A 17,877-nucleotide genomic window follows, 5' to 3' on the forward strand; every position below is an offset into this window, starting at 1 on the left:
GGAAAACGCAGAGTGAATCTTTGATTTTTATAGTGCAAAAAAATGAAAAATTATCCTCTGGAAAAGTAAATTATTTGCAACAATCCAAGCTAAGTGATTTACTTTTTACCTTTTATTTTCTTAAGGATGCGCCAGATGACACACCAGCGAGTATCAGTTCGTTTATCCTTTATTCATAGTGAGTCACTGCCATTAAAAAATTACATGTGTAATTCATCCTGTCCTCCATTCTGATGCTGCTCTTCAACCTTTCATTCAAAGCACCAAACCATTTGTGGATAAAATGTTCCATTTATTTGTTTGTAAAATTATTTATTATTTACACATGTATCCTCCACAGACTTTATATAATTACACATGTTGTCGAAGTTGATATAAGTTAAAGATATGATGACTTGTTTTCTGTGTTGTCTGACTCCTGGCCTCCTGTAGCTGCCAGTCCACCTCTGAATGAACTGAGGATGATGAACATACAGTTACAAACACATAAATACTTCTTTTACTGAGTTGTGGCTGACCAGACTGTGGTACAGTAATGTGAACAAAAAAAATAAAAAATAAAAGGTTATAAATAAACACACAGTATGCTGTCCATATATACACAGGAAATGTCACTGATGACTCATTCTTTGTTGCAGCACCAATGATAGGTCTCCCCTGAGGAACCTACCACATAGAAGGCAAAGCTACAAAAATATGTAGTGTATCAAAAAAAAATGGTTCATAAATTAGAAATGACCAAATTAATATTAAGGACTTATAACAACATAACAAATCTCGATGTAACCGGTACATACAACACAAAGGCACAACTATTCTAGAAAGCAAATAATCAGGTAGAGGTAGAGCACCATCTGTCAAGATGTACCGGTCCGACTGGGCGGGACCAAAAGACAAAAATATCATGAAAACAATGCAAAATATCACCTCTGGTTGGAAACTTGAAATATTTAAAGCAGACAGTCACACATTATCCACATGCTATTGCACTCGTATAAACCTTTATTAGGCAGTGCCCTGTGAAACGGCATGGCACGATGATCCTTCCGCGTGGGCCCCTGCTTTATAGATGGTCTTGGTGTGTTTGGGGTTTGGACAGGCTGCGGCGTTGCGAGGCCCAACCCTGTGATCAGGAAGTAATGTGGGTCCATACGCATTAAACCTAAGCACCGTTTGACTGACAGTGAAAACAAAAGCAAACAAAAAAACAAAAACATATTTTACACACGTATTTGATAAATATTGGTATATTTCTCTTTGGCCTTCTTGGCCTGGATGTCCCACAGAGGTTCTTCCACAAAGGTCTGCGTGCAATTGGACACACTAAGTCCCTGTTTATGCTCTCAAACTCTCATGGGCACTTCACAGACATCTCTTTGGTAGGAAGCCATTTTAAATGTCTGTGGACTGGAGTGGTTTATGTAAGTGGAATAGAGGACAGCGATGTCAGAGGAAGCAGACTGGGCCGATTTCCATGTGTCGCTGACTGTGGAGCTGTGAAGTGGGTGATTCCTGTATGTCAACGATAGGTAGCTGACGGCTGTCCTGAGTATGGAAGAAGAAGCGTGACTGGTGCCAGCTGCCATCTTGGATCTGAAACAGAGCAGGTGGTAGTAGAGGGGGGGAAAGATCTTTTAATAAATGCACTTTTGGTCCTGTTTCATGTGCACCATGAAGCTTTTCAGAATGAGACCATTACCTTGCACCCATCTTGAAGCACATGTGGTTCAAGTAGTGTGTCTGTCTCGAACATTTGTTTGTTCCAGCCACGAAACCGAAGCCTGGTGTTCTCTCCATGTCTGGTGGAGCTGAAGCTGTCAGCGGTGCTGTCGGGTGGATCGTTGAGGCAGTGGAGTGTGATGCTTTGGCTGGCCTCAGCGCTCAGCAAGTGGAGGAACTTCATTTGGACTTTACTGACATCAAATTCCATCTGTGGGAGAGAGCACAGTACGTACTGTGGTCACAGCGTCATCACAACCACAGCTGGATAAAGACTCTGCCTGGTACAATGTGTCCTGGTTACCTTGTTAGATGCCACTGGGTGTAAACAAGTCTGTCCCCCCGCAGTAAAGTTGCAGAAGACCTTGAAGGCATCAGAGGTACAGCCCAAGTTTGGATCGACCCAGAACCAACCTGAAAAACAGCGAAAGAGTCAGATCAGGAGTAACAATCCTGCCATCTCATCCATCTCTTCAGTTTACAGATAGTCAAGCTCACCATCTTTGAGCTTGTGTTGACAGTCCAGCAGGTCTTTACAGACACGAGCCGGGTTCTCCTTGGTGCCCAGAGGTTTTTTGATGCTCTCAATCACGCTGCTCAGGTAACGCAGCGTCTTCAGGATCTCTGTATTCTGGTCTGCCAGCGTCATCTCACTGTTCTGGAAACTCTAGTTAAGAAAGGGAAAGACAACACAGTCAGTGTCCATCTACCAACATACACCACCTGCTTATCCATCTGAACTGAGTGCTCACCTCTGTCCTGAGGGCAGCACTGGAGTCAGACAAGCTGTAAACATCCGAGTCGTCATATATCTTCCTCTGTGGATTTAAAATTAACATGTCCATCTCAATGAAAGCTATGAGAACAGATTCAGGGGCGTGCTTATTATAAAACTGAGTTTAATCAGGTTTCAGGAAAGGTAAGAGATGCTTCTCCCCGACCAGAGTGACATAAAAACGTGCAACAAAGTGAGGATACTGGGTCCTTTTTAAAAAATTACCCAGGAACTGTACTTTTTTTCATCTTTATGCGTTTTACATAAAAACCGGCCTCCTGCTGTGCAGCTAATGCCGTGTGCCTGACTATGTTTCTGACACAAAGCACCTACCGTCGGGCCAGGAGCACCAGGGGGTCCCTGTGGGGTGAGGAGAGAAAAAGACAGAATGAATGACACGGTGAAAAATGATCTTACTGCGGTTGTGGTCTGGTCTATCGTGCATGTCCTTTTATTTTTATTGTTATCAGACACATCAACAGGTTTATACACTGATATATATATATATATATATATATGTGTGTGACACTGGGGCTAGCACTTACTCTGGGCCCTGGAGTTCCTTGTGGTCCTTGAGGTCCCTGAAAGCAAAACACACATTAAAATCACAGGTTATATATAGAAATAATGTGTTGTTTTATACTTCATACTTCACACTGTGGTCATAATCGGCAAACCACTGCATGCTGACAGACTGCTGACTAACAGCCAGGGAGCTGCTCCCTCAGTCCTTCTCTGTGATGCTGTGTGTCATAGTAGCATCATTCTGAATATGGCTACCTACCGCCCCCTCTGGCAGACTGGAGTTTTAACACTTTTCTACCAGGGGCAGCTGGACATTATTAAGCCTGTTGGTGGGATCTCAGGTAGCAAATGTCTGCGTATGTGAGAGAGTATGCACATATTTGACATCATGAGTGTTTGAGAGAAAGCCTAGAATGAATGGCCGATTGTGTACATAGTTTGTTTGTGTTTAAATTGCAGAGGGATTTAGACCGACTGAGAATCTAACTACAGTTTACAGCTCAGACCGAGAACAGGGATATTGCAGTGACTGTGCAGGCTGCCCTGTGGTTTGCCATGCTAACATTTTGACAGGGCATTTCCTCCACAGTGTTTACACTTCAGGGTCTGGTGTAAAGCCCCACAGCAAGCTCCAAGAGATACTCAGTGACAGCTACATTCACAATGACTCAGCCATGGCATCATATAAACAAAACTACCACTGAACCCCAGCATGTGTTATCCAAGGCTTTCGTCATCTACAGTCTCTGTTTTACACCCACGATCTGTTTGAGGTGGCGCCGTGATGAACTCGCAATGATTTCTCGGTGAGTCTGACACTTCTCTGGAGTGTAATTCAGATATAATCATACAGCACATCCGCAAGTAATAACACACAAACTGGAAATCATCATGATTATAGATCAGATTCAGCTTTAGATTGCTACTTTGAATTATATCTCACCATTTCGCCATTGTTTCCTTTTGGCCCTCTTGGTCCCTGCAGAAAAGAAAAACACTCGTCATATATGACCACTGATATCTAGCCATTGTTACAAGTAAAAATATGAATTATTATCTCCTAAAAATGGCCTTGTCATGAATAATTTAAACCTACAGGTTTCCCCATCGGGCCCATTGTTCCCTCAGGGCCTACAGGTCCAGTGAATCCCTGAAACAAACAGTAACATTCAGGATTAATAAAGATCTCTGTCTGATTTTACATGGCACAATATCAAAGGGGTAGTTTTAACGTACCAAAGTCCCCATCGGGCCTCTTGGCCCAGGAAAGCCTCTCAGTCCCAAATCACCGTTTGGCCCCTGTTTGACAGAAATGTAGGTCCTGTAAGTTCTCCTCTTCTGTGATGTTTTAAATGTTACTCATCGTCAGTCTCTTACCTTTGGTCCTGGGAAGCCCTGCAGACCAACCATCCCCAGATCTCCAGATTCTCCCTGCAGCAGAAAACATGATCACATCACAGCAACAGAGGGCCCTGCCACATAATAAGATAAGTATAATAAACATAATGATAAGTTTAAGCCCATTTTTCTACCTACAGCTACAGACAAAACAGTCAGCTGGCCTTTAAATAAAACTCCACGTCCCTTTCAAAAGAACTGGAACACACACCAGGCTTTATGTCTGACGTTCACATATCCTCTGTGGGGTTGGATGTCTGAGCAGTGTCTGCCGTGGACAGTGTGTTTGTACAGCCAGTCACTCACATCCCTCAGACAGCTCCACTTTCAGCCCAGTGACTTTGACTGAGAAAGTCTATTCAGTGAAAAGTGTAAGGGAATCTGACCCAAGGGCCCGGGTCCACCCTCTCTGTTTCATGAGCATCAATGGAGATAAACTGGTGGAAGGAGCGGAGAGCCAGAGATCGAATGTTGTTTCTTTTTTTTTCTTTTCTTCTGTGTGGAGTTACATAAGTAAAGTGGAGCACCTCTTTTTCAGGTCCCTGGAGTGTCAGGATCTTACATAACTTGGCCTTACCAGGCGGAATGTTTCCATTCCAGGTCTCGCCCAGATAATTTGTTACTCCACTCAGGCTGGAAAAGTGTCAGACACACACATTTCAAACCCACCACAGACTGAACGTATAGACCCCGAAGCTAAATTTAGAGAACGTATATAAGCTTATGAAAGCCTATTTTAATTAGAATATTCCTTTGGGTGGTTTCAGTTTAGCAAGAGCAACTGTTACGACTTCAGCAATTATGAAAACATTGTGAAGGTGGGAGACATAACAGCTGAATGACCGTTAAAGAAAATGTATGAATCTCAGGGATGGAATAGAAGTTACAAAAACAGCTTTCACATACAAAAATACAACAAAATACACTTTAATTGATCATCTTCATGTTGCAAAAGAGTGCTGATAGTTCTGTTTCAAAATGGACTCACTTGTTGTCCTTTAGGTCCTGGATCGCCTTTCCTGCCCTGGTCACCTGTAGCCCCCTCCATGCCTTTGATTCCAGATGGTCCCCTGTCCCCTGGCAGCCCAAGTTCTCCCTGATGGTCAAGAATTAAAATATGAAAACAAAAACAAAAACATTTTTTTTTTGTCTGTCCATCCACACTCCAGAAAATTACAAGAAATTCGGTCTTATTCATCATTTTCACCTTCTGACCAGGTGGGCCTCTTTCTCCAGGTGCTCCAGGAAGTCCAACCTCTCCTCTATCACCTGGACGTCCAGCAGGTCCCTCCTGTCCCACCGACCCTCTTTGACCCTGCGGGTACAAGGCGTGGAAAGAAACACAAATGCCAATGTTAAATTAACATTATGCAAACTAAGTTACTAATGCTTTGAGGGTCAGCCATTTTCTTCCTTCACTGCCACTGATATATTATCGCAACATTTATCGGAACATTAACACAACCAATGGCCTGCTAATGAAAAGCACTTCTTGTAATGGCAAAAAAATGAAGTTAATTTCAAGTCAAGCTGGTTTGTCTGGCATTTAAAGGTCGGGTAGGAGATTAAATTAAATTAAATTAGTGTAACTTCTCTTCACAATCCGATAGCAACCAATTAGTTCGGCAGTTTCGCATTAAAACGAAGAATATGAATCATCTGTGGAAGCTATAAAACACTAAAAACATCAGCCAATCCTCCGGGTGGACCCTGCGCGGAGTATTGGCTGGTTGTCACTCTCTTCCTGCTCTGTGTGCACCAGAGAGGTACGTGCATGATGGCCGAAGTCACAGACCGCAGCTCGTCTTCAGGTGATGTGCGTCCATGTGATTGGGAGGCGTGGCTTTGGGGTGAGCTCCGAGAGAAAGGGGAGTGTGTTTACTTTCCGAATCTGGCTGACTCTCACTGAGTTTTTAAAATCTCCTACCCTACCTTTAAAGTTTGCTCATCTGACGTGAGAGCACCCAGAAATGCACCAACAAGTTATTATTTCTCTGGCAATGTGCTTAGCAATGCAAAACCTACAAGGAAAGCAGCTGTCTAAGCACTTCTACAGGAGACATACCTATGAAAAACCTCAGCTTACATAGCTTGAGTATATTCACCAATTCAATTCTTTCCAGTGTTTCAGCTTCAATATATCCAAACACGCTTCTAAATGTGTTGTACAGCAGTAGCTGTTCTTGACAGCATGCCTTCGGAGTTTGACCATAAAGCTGTTCGCCCCTCACTGAGCTTCTTTCTCACGTTGCAGACCACAGCGGTTTCCTGCTCCATCAGCAGTGTGGTGAGGCATAAGGGAGCAAGTGATATTAGAATAGCACATTGAAGTGGCTGTCACTTCACATACGGCTTTTGTTCCTGGACTTACTGTGAAGTGAGTGGATAAATCGGGTGCCAGGTTGGAATTACACCACTGTAGGTTTAAGGGGTGAAACCTGTCATCTGCAGGTGCTGGGAAAGTCTTGCATAAGAAAAAAATCCACTGTCTACCAGCTTAATGAGATCACTCAGAGATTTAATCAAGACTGACCCAGTGAATAGCCTCACAGGTTCTCTCACACACGCAGAGGGATGTGGGTAAACACACACATGGGGAAAGGGCCAAATGCTACACGGGGGCCAAAAGGAAGGACAGAGGGGGTCTTAAGACTCCAAAACATGGCAGGGACCATAGACACTTGCTGCTGAGCCTCTAACAAGATCCTCAGGTGTCCAGCAGTGTCCCTGCATGCAGACATACAGCACAGTGCAGAGGTTCACAACAAAAAGGATGTAATATAAAATCAGGGACAGGCATTCATACACATATGGGTTAAAATATACACATAAGAATAACCAGAAATGTAAAATTGACACCATATCTTAAGTCAGGTTATGGCTTGTAAATTACTGAGTATCAGGGGTACAAAGAGGTCCAAATGGAAATCTGTCTTCTACCAAATGGCCGACCTAAAACCAGCAGCCGTCAGTAAAACTTTTTTTTTGCAGGAAGTGTTTAAGTTTAATTTTAGGGGATGTTTCTTTGCTGCTATTCTTTTCTGTTGATCACTAGAATAGAATAGAATAGAAGTACTTTATTCATAACAAGCTGGGAAATTTCACTGTCCACGACTATTCTGTTGTCTGAATAGGGAAACAAAAGAAGAAGATGTAGTAATAACTTCCAAGGACACAGGGGAAGAGGACTTTTCTGCAGAGACTGTAATAAATGACAGATTCTTTTTTCTCTCTATGAAAGCAGGTTGTGAAAAATTAAGTAGCAGTTTCCTGCTGAGACTCTAACAAACAGGTGGCTGTCACACATAAAACACAAGAAAAGGCTTCAATGAATGCCACATTTTTAAACAGTTATGGAACTCTCTCGCTCTTCTAGTGAGGAACACTATCAATACAGTCCAAAATTAGACTTTCACACATTATGTAAATGAAAGCCAGACAGAGGGACTCGGCTTTCTAACTAACTCTTGGCTGAAAAGGACAAAGACATCCATGCCTGAAATCCCAATCCACTCTGGCTGCACACTTATTTGAATAAACCCACTGAGTCGCCACCAGGAGAAGCCAATCAAATCAAACAAGGCATTTAATTATTAGCCAAACTCAGGCTGGGTCTTAAAACAACAGATGGAAGCAGCTGAAGTGCTCAGACATGGTCTAACTTAATTTCTGTACTAAGGGGACAATGTGGTCACAGTGTGATGTGAGGATCATATGCTGTCTGCTGTGACACTCTGTACTTTAGCAGAGAATAGTGATTTTTTTTTTCAGCTGACATGACAATGAGTCTATTTCATCATTCTACTTGTGGTTTGCTGCATTAGTTTCCTTCATCCCTTCGAAATAGAGCGTAGACAAGACGTCTGAGCTTTGCCTTCTATATCCTGAACAGCTACATGACAGGTGGTAAGAGCAGCTGTCCACTAACCACAAGGTTGGTGGTTCAATCCCACCCCGGCTGCATGCCATCAAGACACTTTACCCTGAGTTGCTCACAAGCACTTTGAGTACTTTTGAGTCGGTAGGAAAACAGTGCAATATAAATATACAGCTTTTCAGTGCACACATTACCCTCGTCACTGTTACACATGTTAATAATGTTATTTACCTGTCGCCCTTTCTTTCCTGGTAGTCCTGGCAAACCAGTCAGTCCCGGGAGACCATCTGGGCCTGGAAAACCCATCATTCCGACAAGTCCTGGTAAACCAACAGGGCCCTGGAAAATGACAGCGTCACTCAATCTCAGCCTAAAACATTTCAGCACTGCTCTTACAACCACAACAGCTTCTACACACTATGTTTTTCTTTGACACATGTCCTGAGGTCATTTATGAATCAATGTGTGGTGACCAGTTTGTGCTTTTTTTTGTTTAGTTTAATTTTACTGGGGTGGTAAGCACATACAAAGCTTCACTGCCTTTCTTCTGTTTGCAGTAGTGATGACCAGTTTTTGTAATCATGTGGTACATGTGTGATACTGAGTATACTCAGTGTTTTTTCCCATTCTAAGCAGCATCAGCTTTATTATGTTTCTCTCTTGGTTGAGATGTGATACTCACTTCAATGCCAGGGGCTCCGCTCAGACCCCTTGCTCCTTTCTTTCCAGCCAAACCCTAAAAAAACACAAACATGAAAAATAAATCAAACAATAAAATGTTATTCTGTTCTTATCCCTTAACTTAACAGTTTAATGAAGAACCCACATACAGGAACAGGCACATCTGGTAACAGTAACACCTTAAATAATGAATAATAGGATAAAGTCTGAAGAGATTTCTTGTTCATCAAAACTATAAAGCCAGTTATCAGAGGATACATATTGAAAGACACATATTGCATATTTTAGTTTGAACTTGAGCCAAGCCGAATAAATGAACTCCGCTGCTCCCATAGCGTGTGGTTACGTAACCATTTTGACATACAAGTTGTTTCCCATGTGGAACAAAGTCTATCTGGAAATCTGTTATGCGTCAACATTTCAAATGCTATATGGAACCTGATCAAGGAGGCCCAAAGTCATTTCACAGGGGAAATAAAGTTATATAATCAGATGGCCTGTGACAAGTCAGAACAATGTGACAGCTGAGAGAGCAAACCTGCTGCTCCACAAAACCATGACTTCTTGAAAGGTCTTATCTAAGAGAGCAATACATCCATAATAAACATCAACAGAAAGAATTATAGCAGTGTCATGAGTTCAGGTCACACTGAGCTCATGGTCACCGTCCAGTATAAAGTTTCTTCTGCTGGATGATCGCTGCATCACAGACCAAAACCTTGGTATGTAGTGACAGGTAAAAAATGAACAATGGTGATTGGACCAAACGTTTATAGTTGCTCTGGTTCTGCTTAGGAAGGACTGGAAGAACTCAACTCAACTCAGTTTTATTTATATAGCGCATTTTACAATCAGAAATTGTCTAAAAGCGCTTCACAAAGACCCAGAGCCTGAACCCCCTTAAGAGCACTGTGGCAAGAAAAAACTCCCTTTAAGAGGAAGAAACCTTGAGCAGGACCCGTCGTATAAGGAAGAACCTTCCTGCTGCCAGTCGGCCGGGTAGAGGAGGAGAAGAAGAGGGAGAGAGAGGAGAGGAAGAGGGAGAGAGAGGAACAAACATGCAGCAAACATGACAAGCAAGATGAAACAGTGATTATATTATAATGGATAACTATATATATCATCAGTCCATAAGAACTAATTACACTATTTACTTCACTGACACATGAATGAAAAGATCAATAAATCAATAAATATACTGTAAATATTTATAATCACTCACCAGAGCTCCATTTTCTCCTTTCGGGCCTGGTTCTCCAGGGTGGCCTGGTGATCCCTGTGCAATGCAAGATTTAAAATAAAAAAATGGATAAATTTCCATCCAAAAAAATCCATCCATCTATTTAGGATGTTTTACTAGGAATGGTAATAAACTGTTGTGGTGATTAAATATAGGCACAAAGTTACTGTACCACAGGCATTTACTGACTTACCGGTGGGCCCTGTGGTCCAACAGCCCCACGAGGTCCAGTGGGACCAGTATGTCCCTGAAACAAAGTAATATTTTTCTCTTTAATTCATTCTCCATCATGTATATTCTCAACATCATTTCACTGCATTTCATTCACAGCCTCACTATAAAAACAATATACATTGCTTTCTTGGCCAAGTTTTAATATAAATGTCTACTAAACAGGCCACAGGTGGCTACAGGATTCTAACATTTTCCACTCATTGAACTCCCACAAACGCCACAACTGACCTATAAACACAAGTATGGGGAATAATGACACCAAACTGAGTATTAATTTTTACGACTTTAAACTTTAACTGGAGCTGGAAAGGGGTCAAGGAATATTTCTATTGACTTTTCACAAGACTGCACTTTGTTACACAACAGTTACTACTATAAGGTAAAGTGCTTGTGAGTAAACTGTGAGGCACAATGCAGTTTAAGTATTTATAATCTCACCCAGCAAATAAGAAGAATACTTCTAAGTAGAAGCAAGGCCCTGACAGCATCTGTCTCGATTTATTAATTTCTCTTAAAGGTCCACTCCTCTTATGTGTATGTACTTTTTGATGGCAAAGATCTGAAAGGCATGAAGTGAGAAAAACACCAGATCTTCTCAGACTAGCTGCTAAGAACTTGGTAATCCCCTCCAACATGTGTGGTCTGCGCTTATCTGAGCTGAGCGGCATTCCAACAGAGCGTCAGAAGAGCATGAGCAACGACCAAGAGGACCTACATCCTGAGTGCTGATGTTAGATTAATGGTTTTGTCTACCTGATATCCTTCATCTCCAGGCTCTCCACGCTCCCCTCGTTCTCCTGGAGGCCCCTGCGTAGACACAAATGCACATTCATCAACGCACGGGAACGCAACGGGATCATTCCTCAAGCCAACAACATACATTAAGGGCTGTATATTATACTGCTGTATAATGTGAGTCCGCAAGAAAACAGAAGCTGTCATTGTGTTGCTCATACTATGTACTGCAATTCCGTTCCAACTTGATAATCCAATACTCCACATATGGCAGGTTGCCATCGCCACCATACCTGAGCAGACTATAACACTGACCGTTTGTGCTCCGTCTCAGTGGTCACGTCCAGAGCTGGGAAATGTGTCTAAAAGAGCATAATAATCATTTTACTGTACAACTTTCCCAAGCTGCTCAGACTCTTTGATATGTCCTGATCCTCTTTTGATATTAGACTAAGAATGACTTTGTTTTCTTGGGCACTGAGTAGTGATTTCCAGAGGTAGCCTGAGGTCAAAATGGCCCCCGCTGGCATGATGTTAGAGATAAAAGTTGTGTTTTTTTTTCTTCTGTAATTGGTCACCCTGTTAAAAGGATGCCCAGGTTGGTAATTAGGTCCATATGCTTGGCAGATTTAAGAAAAAATGTATTTATGCTGTTTATATGCACAGAAAAACAATGAGAAGGATTAACTTTTACTTTCTGTGTCAATCTGGTCTTTAAACGGCTTGAGTTAAACAGAGCAAGGAGTGTTCAGAAAAAAAGGGGTTTAAAGGAAAGCAAGACCTACTGGTTCACCTAAGGGCCCGGGCAGTCCTGGGGTCTTATTGTCCTCGCCTGGATAACCCTGGAATGTAGCAAAAGCACACGCTATCACACATGCATGGATGTAGACACAGTGTTATTTTAACGCAGTATGCATAAAGCTACCAACTTCAAAGTATGACACATTTACATTTCAGACACAAGCTCAGGTATGATATTACCTTTTCACCTTTGGGCCCCGGTGGTCCGATGGGCCCAGGCTTGCCAGGGTGACCCTAAAAAAGGAGAAAAACGGATTACTGTGCATAACGTAGTCACTGACATCCACTGGCTACAGCATGTTTCTCTAGGAAACATGAATTCCACTCTGCAGCCTGTCAGCATATTAATCACAACTGTTTTATATAAACAACGTTCCTTGTAGAGCAGCTCTTAACAGTCACTGGCAGCTAAGGATCTGTGTTTTGGCACAGAGTCAGAAATCACTCCGCAGCCTGAGTCAAGTATGGATGAGTCTAAAAGAATATGAACACCTAAAAAGGACAAAATGAACTTGAGGTGCCCTATTAACGTTACACAATCTGACCCCGGAGTTGTTGGCTTTGACGCGCTGTGAAGCTGCCTGGAAGTAAACAGCTTGTTGATTTGCCCTTCACTTCTGGTTGCGATTTGTGTAGTATTTGTAAGCTTTTCCTGCTATTATGTGTTTTTGAATAACCTTCAAGGGTAATGGAAAATATAAGACTGGCTTAGAATAAAACTTTAATCTACAGATGTGTTGATTTGAGATCTAAAGCTGTCTGAGATCCAATTAGGCCTGATGGATAAACCAGGAACAGATTTTCAGACTCCAGGCTATGTTGCTGACTTCAGGAGAACCCAGCGTGTTGGAACAGAGTTATGGCTTAAGCCTCTTTCACACATTCAGCCATGGATTTCTTTCTGGACTGTATGTGAGAAAGTAAATGTCTAAATCCATTGGATCAAACTTCAAACAGACATCATCCCGGCCCCTCCATTGTACAAAGTCCAGTCAATGCTGCACTCTTCTGCTGATATTAAGAACATGGCTAAATACACAATGAGAGAAAATTCATCATAACTGTATATCACAAGTGATGATCTCCTGCTGTGTGCTACTCTGGATAATGTCTGAACCTGGTTCTCCAAAGTTGACAAGAGCTTTTGTCATCATTTATAAGATATATTCCCACTGGCTGGGAGCGCTGTAGTGTGTGCTGAGCCAAAACACAGACACAGTCCCTTCAGAAACCTCCACAACTTTGGTTTTGAAAGTAAATATAAGCTTGCATAAGTTGCTGATTTGCAAAACTGGTTCAGAACGTACCTGGTATCCTGCCAGTCCTGGTTGCCCCTCTGCTCCCATGACTCCTGGCTGACCCTGGAAACATTTTTAGAAACACTCAAAATAAAAACGGTGCTTTTAACTTGCTTTGGTCTGGTTGAGATAAATATGACCTTGGACTGAAGTGGACACAATCAACTGAACTCTGACCAGAGTTAGTTTATGATAAAAATCCTCTCCTCACAGCTATTACAGCAGGGTCTTAGTGCTGATTACTGAGTGGGAAGCTGCCTGTTTCACAAAAAGGACAAAATGGATTTCTTCCTCCTCCTCCTCCTCCTCCTCTTTGATAGCCCTTGCTTTGCTTTATTGTCATAGTATTTAGCTTATCATTTTTACTTTACCCATATTTAATTTACTTGCAGCCGGCTCTGCTGAATTTAAGCTTCAAAGTGTATGAATACACTGAATATAATCACTTTTCCCTTTACTCAAGCTTTAGGTTGATTCTGGGACAAAATGAGAGCAAAAGAAGAAGACTGAAAACTAACAGGTGTGCCTCGTGTTCCCCTGGCACCTTTCAGCCCCGGCTCGCCTGGCTGGCCAATGTCTCCTCGAGCGCCAATTTCACCAGCAAGACCTGGAGGACCCTTCTCTCCCTGGAAAGAGTTAAAATGTTGTGTGAGGTTGAGATGCAGCAACTCTGTCAGTACAGAGTATTCTTTTAAGAAAGCGAGTCCAACCCCCTTTGACAGCAGGAAAACACTCCGTTCCGTTTAACTTTCGTTCAGGATGACAACAAGAATATTTGTCTTTAATGATCGTTCCTGTTATGCAAGACCTTTAAATGATCGTTTAGACAGTTAAAAAGATGAAGGTCTGCAAACATTTGAGTGCCAAAGGGCCTTGGCACTGTGTTTTCCCACAGTTTCACTGTGCTAAGGTAGCGATGAACAAGATTGTTACCTTCTTTCCGTGCCGTCCTCTGTTCCCTGGTGGACCAAGTTTTCCTTCTGGACCCTGTTAAAGAAGACTCATTAGATGACCTTCAGTTAAAATGCATTTTAATCAGGAGGCCATGTACATCCTTATTATAATAGCTTTAATCTGACATTCAGGGCGATGATAAACAGCCCTGACACTTGTGACCTTCCTGACCCTCAACACCCTTGGCTAGATCTAGACTTTCACCTCAAGACAAACAAGCAGAAAAGACTTTGACTGACTGGGGCCATCAGACCATGTAAAACATCCAAAACTTTGTGACACGACATATTTTACTGACAGTAGCAAAAAGCCTTTGCTGAAGAAAAGGCTGACCCCTACTGGGACACAAGGGTATTATTTAAGAAAACTGCATCATTTTATACCAGAATGCCAGAAAAAGTGAATAAACTACCTGTAAAGATTTGGAGAAGAAGAAAAAAACTTACACGAAAGCCTAGTTTTCCTGGCTCTCCAGCTGGTCCTGGGGGGCCGTGGTCTCCTTCTATCCCTTTGTCCCCGGGCTCCCCAAATGGCCCACGTTCACCAGGCTCACCCTGTCAGAGACACATCCAGCATGAAACACCATACAAAGACAATATAATATGTTTTATGTTAGCAGCAAAACTTCAATTTGACCATTTTAAATCTTTCATTACACTTTATAAACCACTTAAAAGAGCAGATTAATTCCTGCTTTGTGACTTGCTCACTGACTTCAACAACTTCTTAATTATACTGAAGTTTTAATCTGGATCAAATAAAGGGAGTCACTCTACTAAAACATATGAAGTCCCCCCCACGAAACAAATGAAAATCTCAATTTGGGTTAGCTTGTTAGAAGAAAATGAAGACAAGTCCACAAAAATAAGAACTTTTTATATTTACCTTGCCTCCATCTTTCCCTTGAGGGCCGTCTTCACCAGGGGGACCAGGAAGACCCTGTGAAATCATCACAATTTACAACTAAAACTTTAAACTGCTGTAAAAAGTAACAAATCAACACAGTTTGACGCTCCATAAAAACAGAGAGAATTTAATTTTGATGTCAGTAAACACATGAAAAAAATGTTTTTGTGTGTGTTTTGGTAAACCCAACCATAACTGATACACAAAGGGCACTATAATAGAACATAATAGATGAGAAACATAAGACCAGAGAAGCATTTTGTCACATTGTGTGTGGTTGTATTCTGTTGCATTGGTAAACACGCCCTATTGTGAAGCCTGGAGTATCCTCAAGCAGACTTGCACTATCAGTTCATCACAGCAGAAATATAAACCACATAAGGTCAGAAAAACACAGGATTAAAACAGGGTAAGAGAGGGTTTCACTCGTTTTGTTCGAGCTAAGAATATTGCAGACGGAAAAAACGCATCAGTCTGTTCCTGTGTTCATTCAAGTGAAGCAAGTGAAAAGTCATATTAGGCTTGTTAGAGAATGAGTCTCAGGAGCTATTTATAAAGCTCATCAGACAAAAACACTTTCATCCCTCTGATTTTCCCTTTTGCTGGAGGATTAAAACATCTTTGTCAGACTGAAGGGCAGTAAATATACCACCAGGTTATGTTTATCCAAATACAAAGAATGAAGGGATTAGTGTAGAGTCAGCATTCACTCACTCTCATTCCCTCCTGTCCCTGCTCCCCTTCAGCTCCTGGAGGCCCAGCGTCACCCTGCCGGGAGACAAAACACAACACAGGGCTGTCTGGAGGTCAAAACACACTTATGTCTGCATCAGCTACGCTTGACCAAACCCTACAGTTAAAAATGGTTGATGATTGTCAAAGGTTTTGCGCATTGACAGATGCTGATATGAACTCAAGATAATTGTTTTCTAAGACCAGCATGTTTGTACTTACCTTCAATCCTGGCTCTCCGATGGCACCCAGTTCTCCCTCTGCACCTGGCGCACCCTGGGGATGGGACAGATGACATTAGGCATGTGTCGTGCCTATTTTGTGTACATAATACATAGGAATGTCCACTACAAAACTCAATATCAATCAATTGTGACTTATTCAATGGATTTGAGTATTTTAAGTACTTCGGGTCCTTGCTCTCCATCAGGTCCTGGCTCTCCAGGAGGTCCTTTGGGTCCCTAAGAAACAAACAACTTCAAAATGATGCCTAATGAACAGTGATGTAATTTAACAGTGATCATGTTACTCCACAAATCAAAGTATAAAACACCAGAACAGACATAATACACAACTGTAGCATATACTGGCTAAACAAACACTCACATGTGTAAGTCAGTAGAAAACTGAGAACTGAGAATGTCTGCTAATAAGGAGACCAGCCAAACACAAGATAACATAAACTACGCCTCCAGCTTTATTGAAAGTTCTCCACCTAATAAATATCTGTATCTGATTGTTTGACATTCTTCATGTGCCTGAGGGATTGGCCGATTTCCAGGAAAATAAAGAATACGAACTAATCCTAGCAGTGAGGATCTTGCAGGTGTGAGGAATGCAGAAAGGAATAAACAATGGAAAACCTACAAAAACTCCTTTTTTCTCTCCAACAATTCAAATTCTAGCAGTGATCAACACCAGACCTGAAGAAGTGTTTATTGAATGACTACAACTCTTGACAGCTTCTTCCTCACATTTGTAAGCAATTATGATTCTGTGCAATCTCCCCTCAGCCATTACAGAATCCAAACAGGTCGTCTTTCACAGCCTGTGGTTTGTTTGCAGTTTCCTGAAACGACCACATCAATGCGGCGGGCAGACAACAGCGTACTTACTGGTTCACCTTGAGGCCCCTTCTCCCCTGTGCTGCCTGGAATACCTGGTTTACCCTGGAAACACAATCATCAGTGTTGCTTCAGTCATTCATTGGTGTAATAACAGAAAACAAGCATGAGAAAACCTGACTTAAGTCACGGTCTTGTACCCAAAAGCACAATGAGTAAGTCCAGTCTTTCACTGCTGCCTGCTGCCATATACAGACTTGACACAAATAACTCTTTGATGCATAAGAAACAAGCTTTCCTGGAGTGTAAGATGTTTGTTTTAACTCAAACAGTGTGTTGTTCAGACAGGATTTCCTAATTTGCATCAGTTTCTAGTCAGATTTTGCTAGTGGACCTTACTTTTAAGTGTTTGTGGGTTACTAAGTCCTAAAGTTAGATGAGACATAATGAACTCTTTCTTTGTGTCACTGAGTGAATATGACAGAGCGTTTAAAAAAAAAAAAAAAAAAAAAAAGTATTTAAATGCTTCAAGCTCTAAAATTTATTTTAGAAAAAAGTCTAAAACAGGTAAATAAGGAGGAGACGTTTAAGGGACAAAAGACTTGCTGATCAGAGAACATTGTGACAACAGCCACTGTAAAGTATAAAGCAGAGGCATGATACATTATGAAGGAGATTTTATCAGACACAAGATGGCACTATGACACCAGAGGAGCACAGAAACATACAGTACTTATAAAGGATTCTGCAGAGTAGTGTTGCAGATGACAGTGGGCGAGTTTAAGGAGAGTCATCAAAACTTACTGCAACCTCTGCAAATGCAAAAAGACCTTAAAAGACCTTACACAGGTCACAGCCATATGTGTGCATGGAAGCAGCTCCAATAATGCATCAGTAAGCCTTCAAGTTACAGTCTGTAAATCCAACAACGAAACCAT

At 41.8% G+C, this 17,877-nt stretch overlaps 1 protein-coding gene across 1 annotated transcript in view; it reads right to left on the minus strand.

Annotated features, from left to right (window-relative positions):
- Window positions 1-884: 884 nt before the first annotated feature.
- col24a1 (collagen type XXIV alpha 1 chain) overlaps window positions 885-17,877 on the minus strand; it is a 65,015-nt gene continuing 48,022 nt past the window's right edge. The window contains exons 32-60 of the mRNA XM_028404452.1: window positions 16,991-17,044; window positions 16,283-16,336; window positions 16,098-16,151; window positions 15,858-15,911; window positions 15,123-15,176; window positions 14,684-14,791; window positions 14,217-14,270; window positions 13,802-13,909; window positions 13,293-13,346; window positions 12,166-12,219; window positions 11,970-12,026; window positions 11,203-11,256; window positions 10,409-10,462; window positions 10,198-10,251; window positions 8,977-9,030; window positions 8,526-8,633; window positions 5,625-5,732; window positions 5,406-5,513; window positions 4,397-4,450; window positions 4,256-4,318; window positions 4,116-4,169; window positions 3,963-3,998; window positions 3,040-3,075; window positions 2,828-2,854; window positions 2,472-2,537; window positions 2,218-2,386; window positions 2,024-2,133; window positions 1,700-1,930; window positions 885-1,593 (exon numbers count right to left, since the gene is read on the minus strand). Of these exons, the coding sequence (XP_028260253.1) occupies window positions 1,447-1,593; window positions 1,700-1,930; window positions 2,024-2,133; window positions 2,218-2,386; window positions 2,472-2,537; window positions 2,828-2,854; window positions 3,040-3,075; window positions 3,963-3,998; window positions 4,116-4,169; window positions 4,256-4,318; window positions 4,397-4,450; window positions 5,406-5,513; window positions 5,625-5,732; window positions 8,526-8,633; window positions 8,977-9,030; window positions 10,198-10,251; window positions 10,409-10,462; window positions 11,203-11,256; window positions 11,970-12,026; window positions 12,166-12,219; window positions 13,293-13,346; window positions 13,802-13,909; window positions 14,217-14,270; window positions 14,684-14,791; window positions 15,123-15,176; window positions 15,858-15,911; window positions 16,098-16,151; window positions 16,283-16,336; window positions 16,991-17,044 (2,238 nt within the window). The 3' untranslated portion in view covers window positions 885-1,446. The remainder of the gene's footprint in view (window positions 1,594-1,699; window positions 1,931-2,023; window positions 2,134-2,217; window positions 2,387-2,471; window positions 2,538-2,827; window positions 2,855-3,039; window positions 3,076-3,962; window positions 3,999-4,115; window positions 4,170-4,255; window positions 4,319-4,396; window positions 4,451-5,405; window positions 5,514-5,624; window positions 5,733-8,525; window positions 8,634-8,976; window positions 9,031-10,197; window positions 10,252-10,408; window positions 10,463-11,202; window positions 11,257-11,969; window positions 12,027-12,165; window positions 12,220-13,292; window positions 13,347-13,801; window positions 13,910-14,216; window positions 14,271-14,683; window positions 14,792-15,122; window positions 15,177-15,857; window positions 15,912-16,097; window positions 16,152-16,282; window positions 16,337-16,990; window positions 17,045-17,877) is intronic.

The sequence above is a fragment of the Parambassis ranga genome, chromosome 4, assembly GCF_900634625.1.
Source record: "Parambassis ranga chromosome 4, fParRan2.1, whole genome shotgun sequence".
NCBI classification, from domain to species: Eukaryota; Metazoa; Chordata; class Actinopteri; family Ambassidae; genus Parambassis; species Parambassis ranga.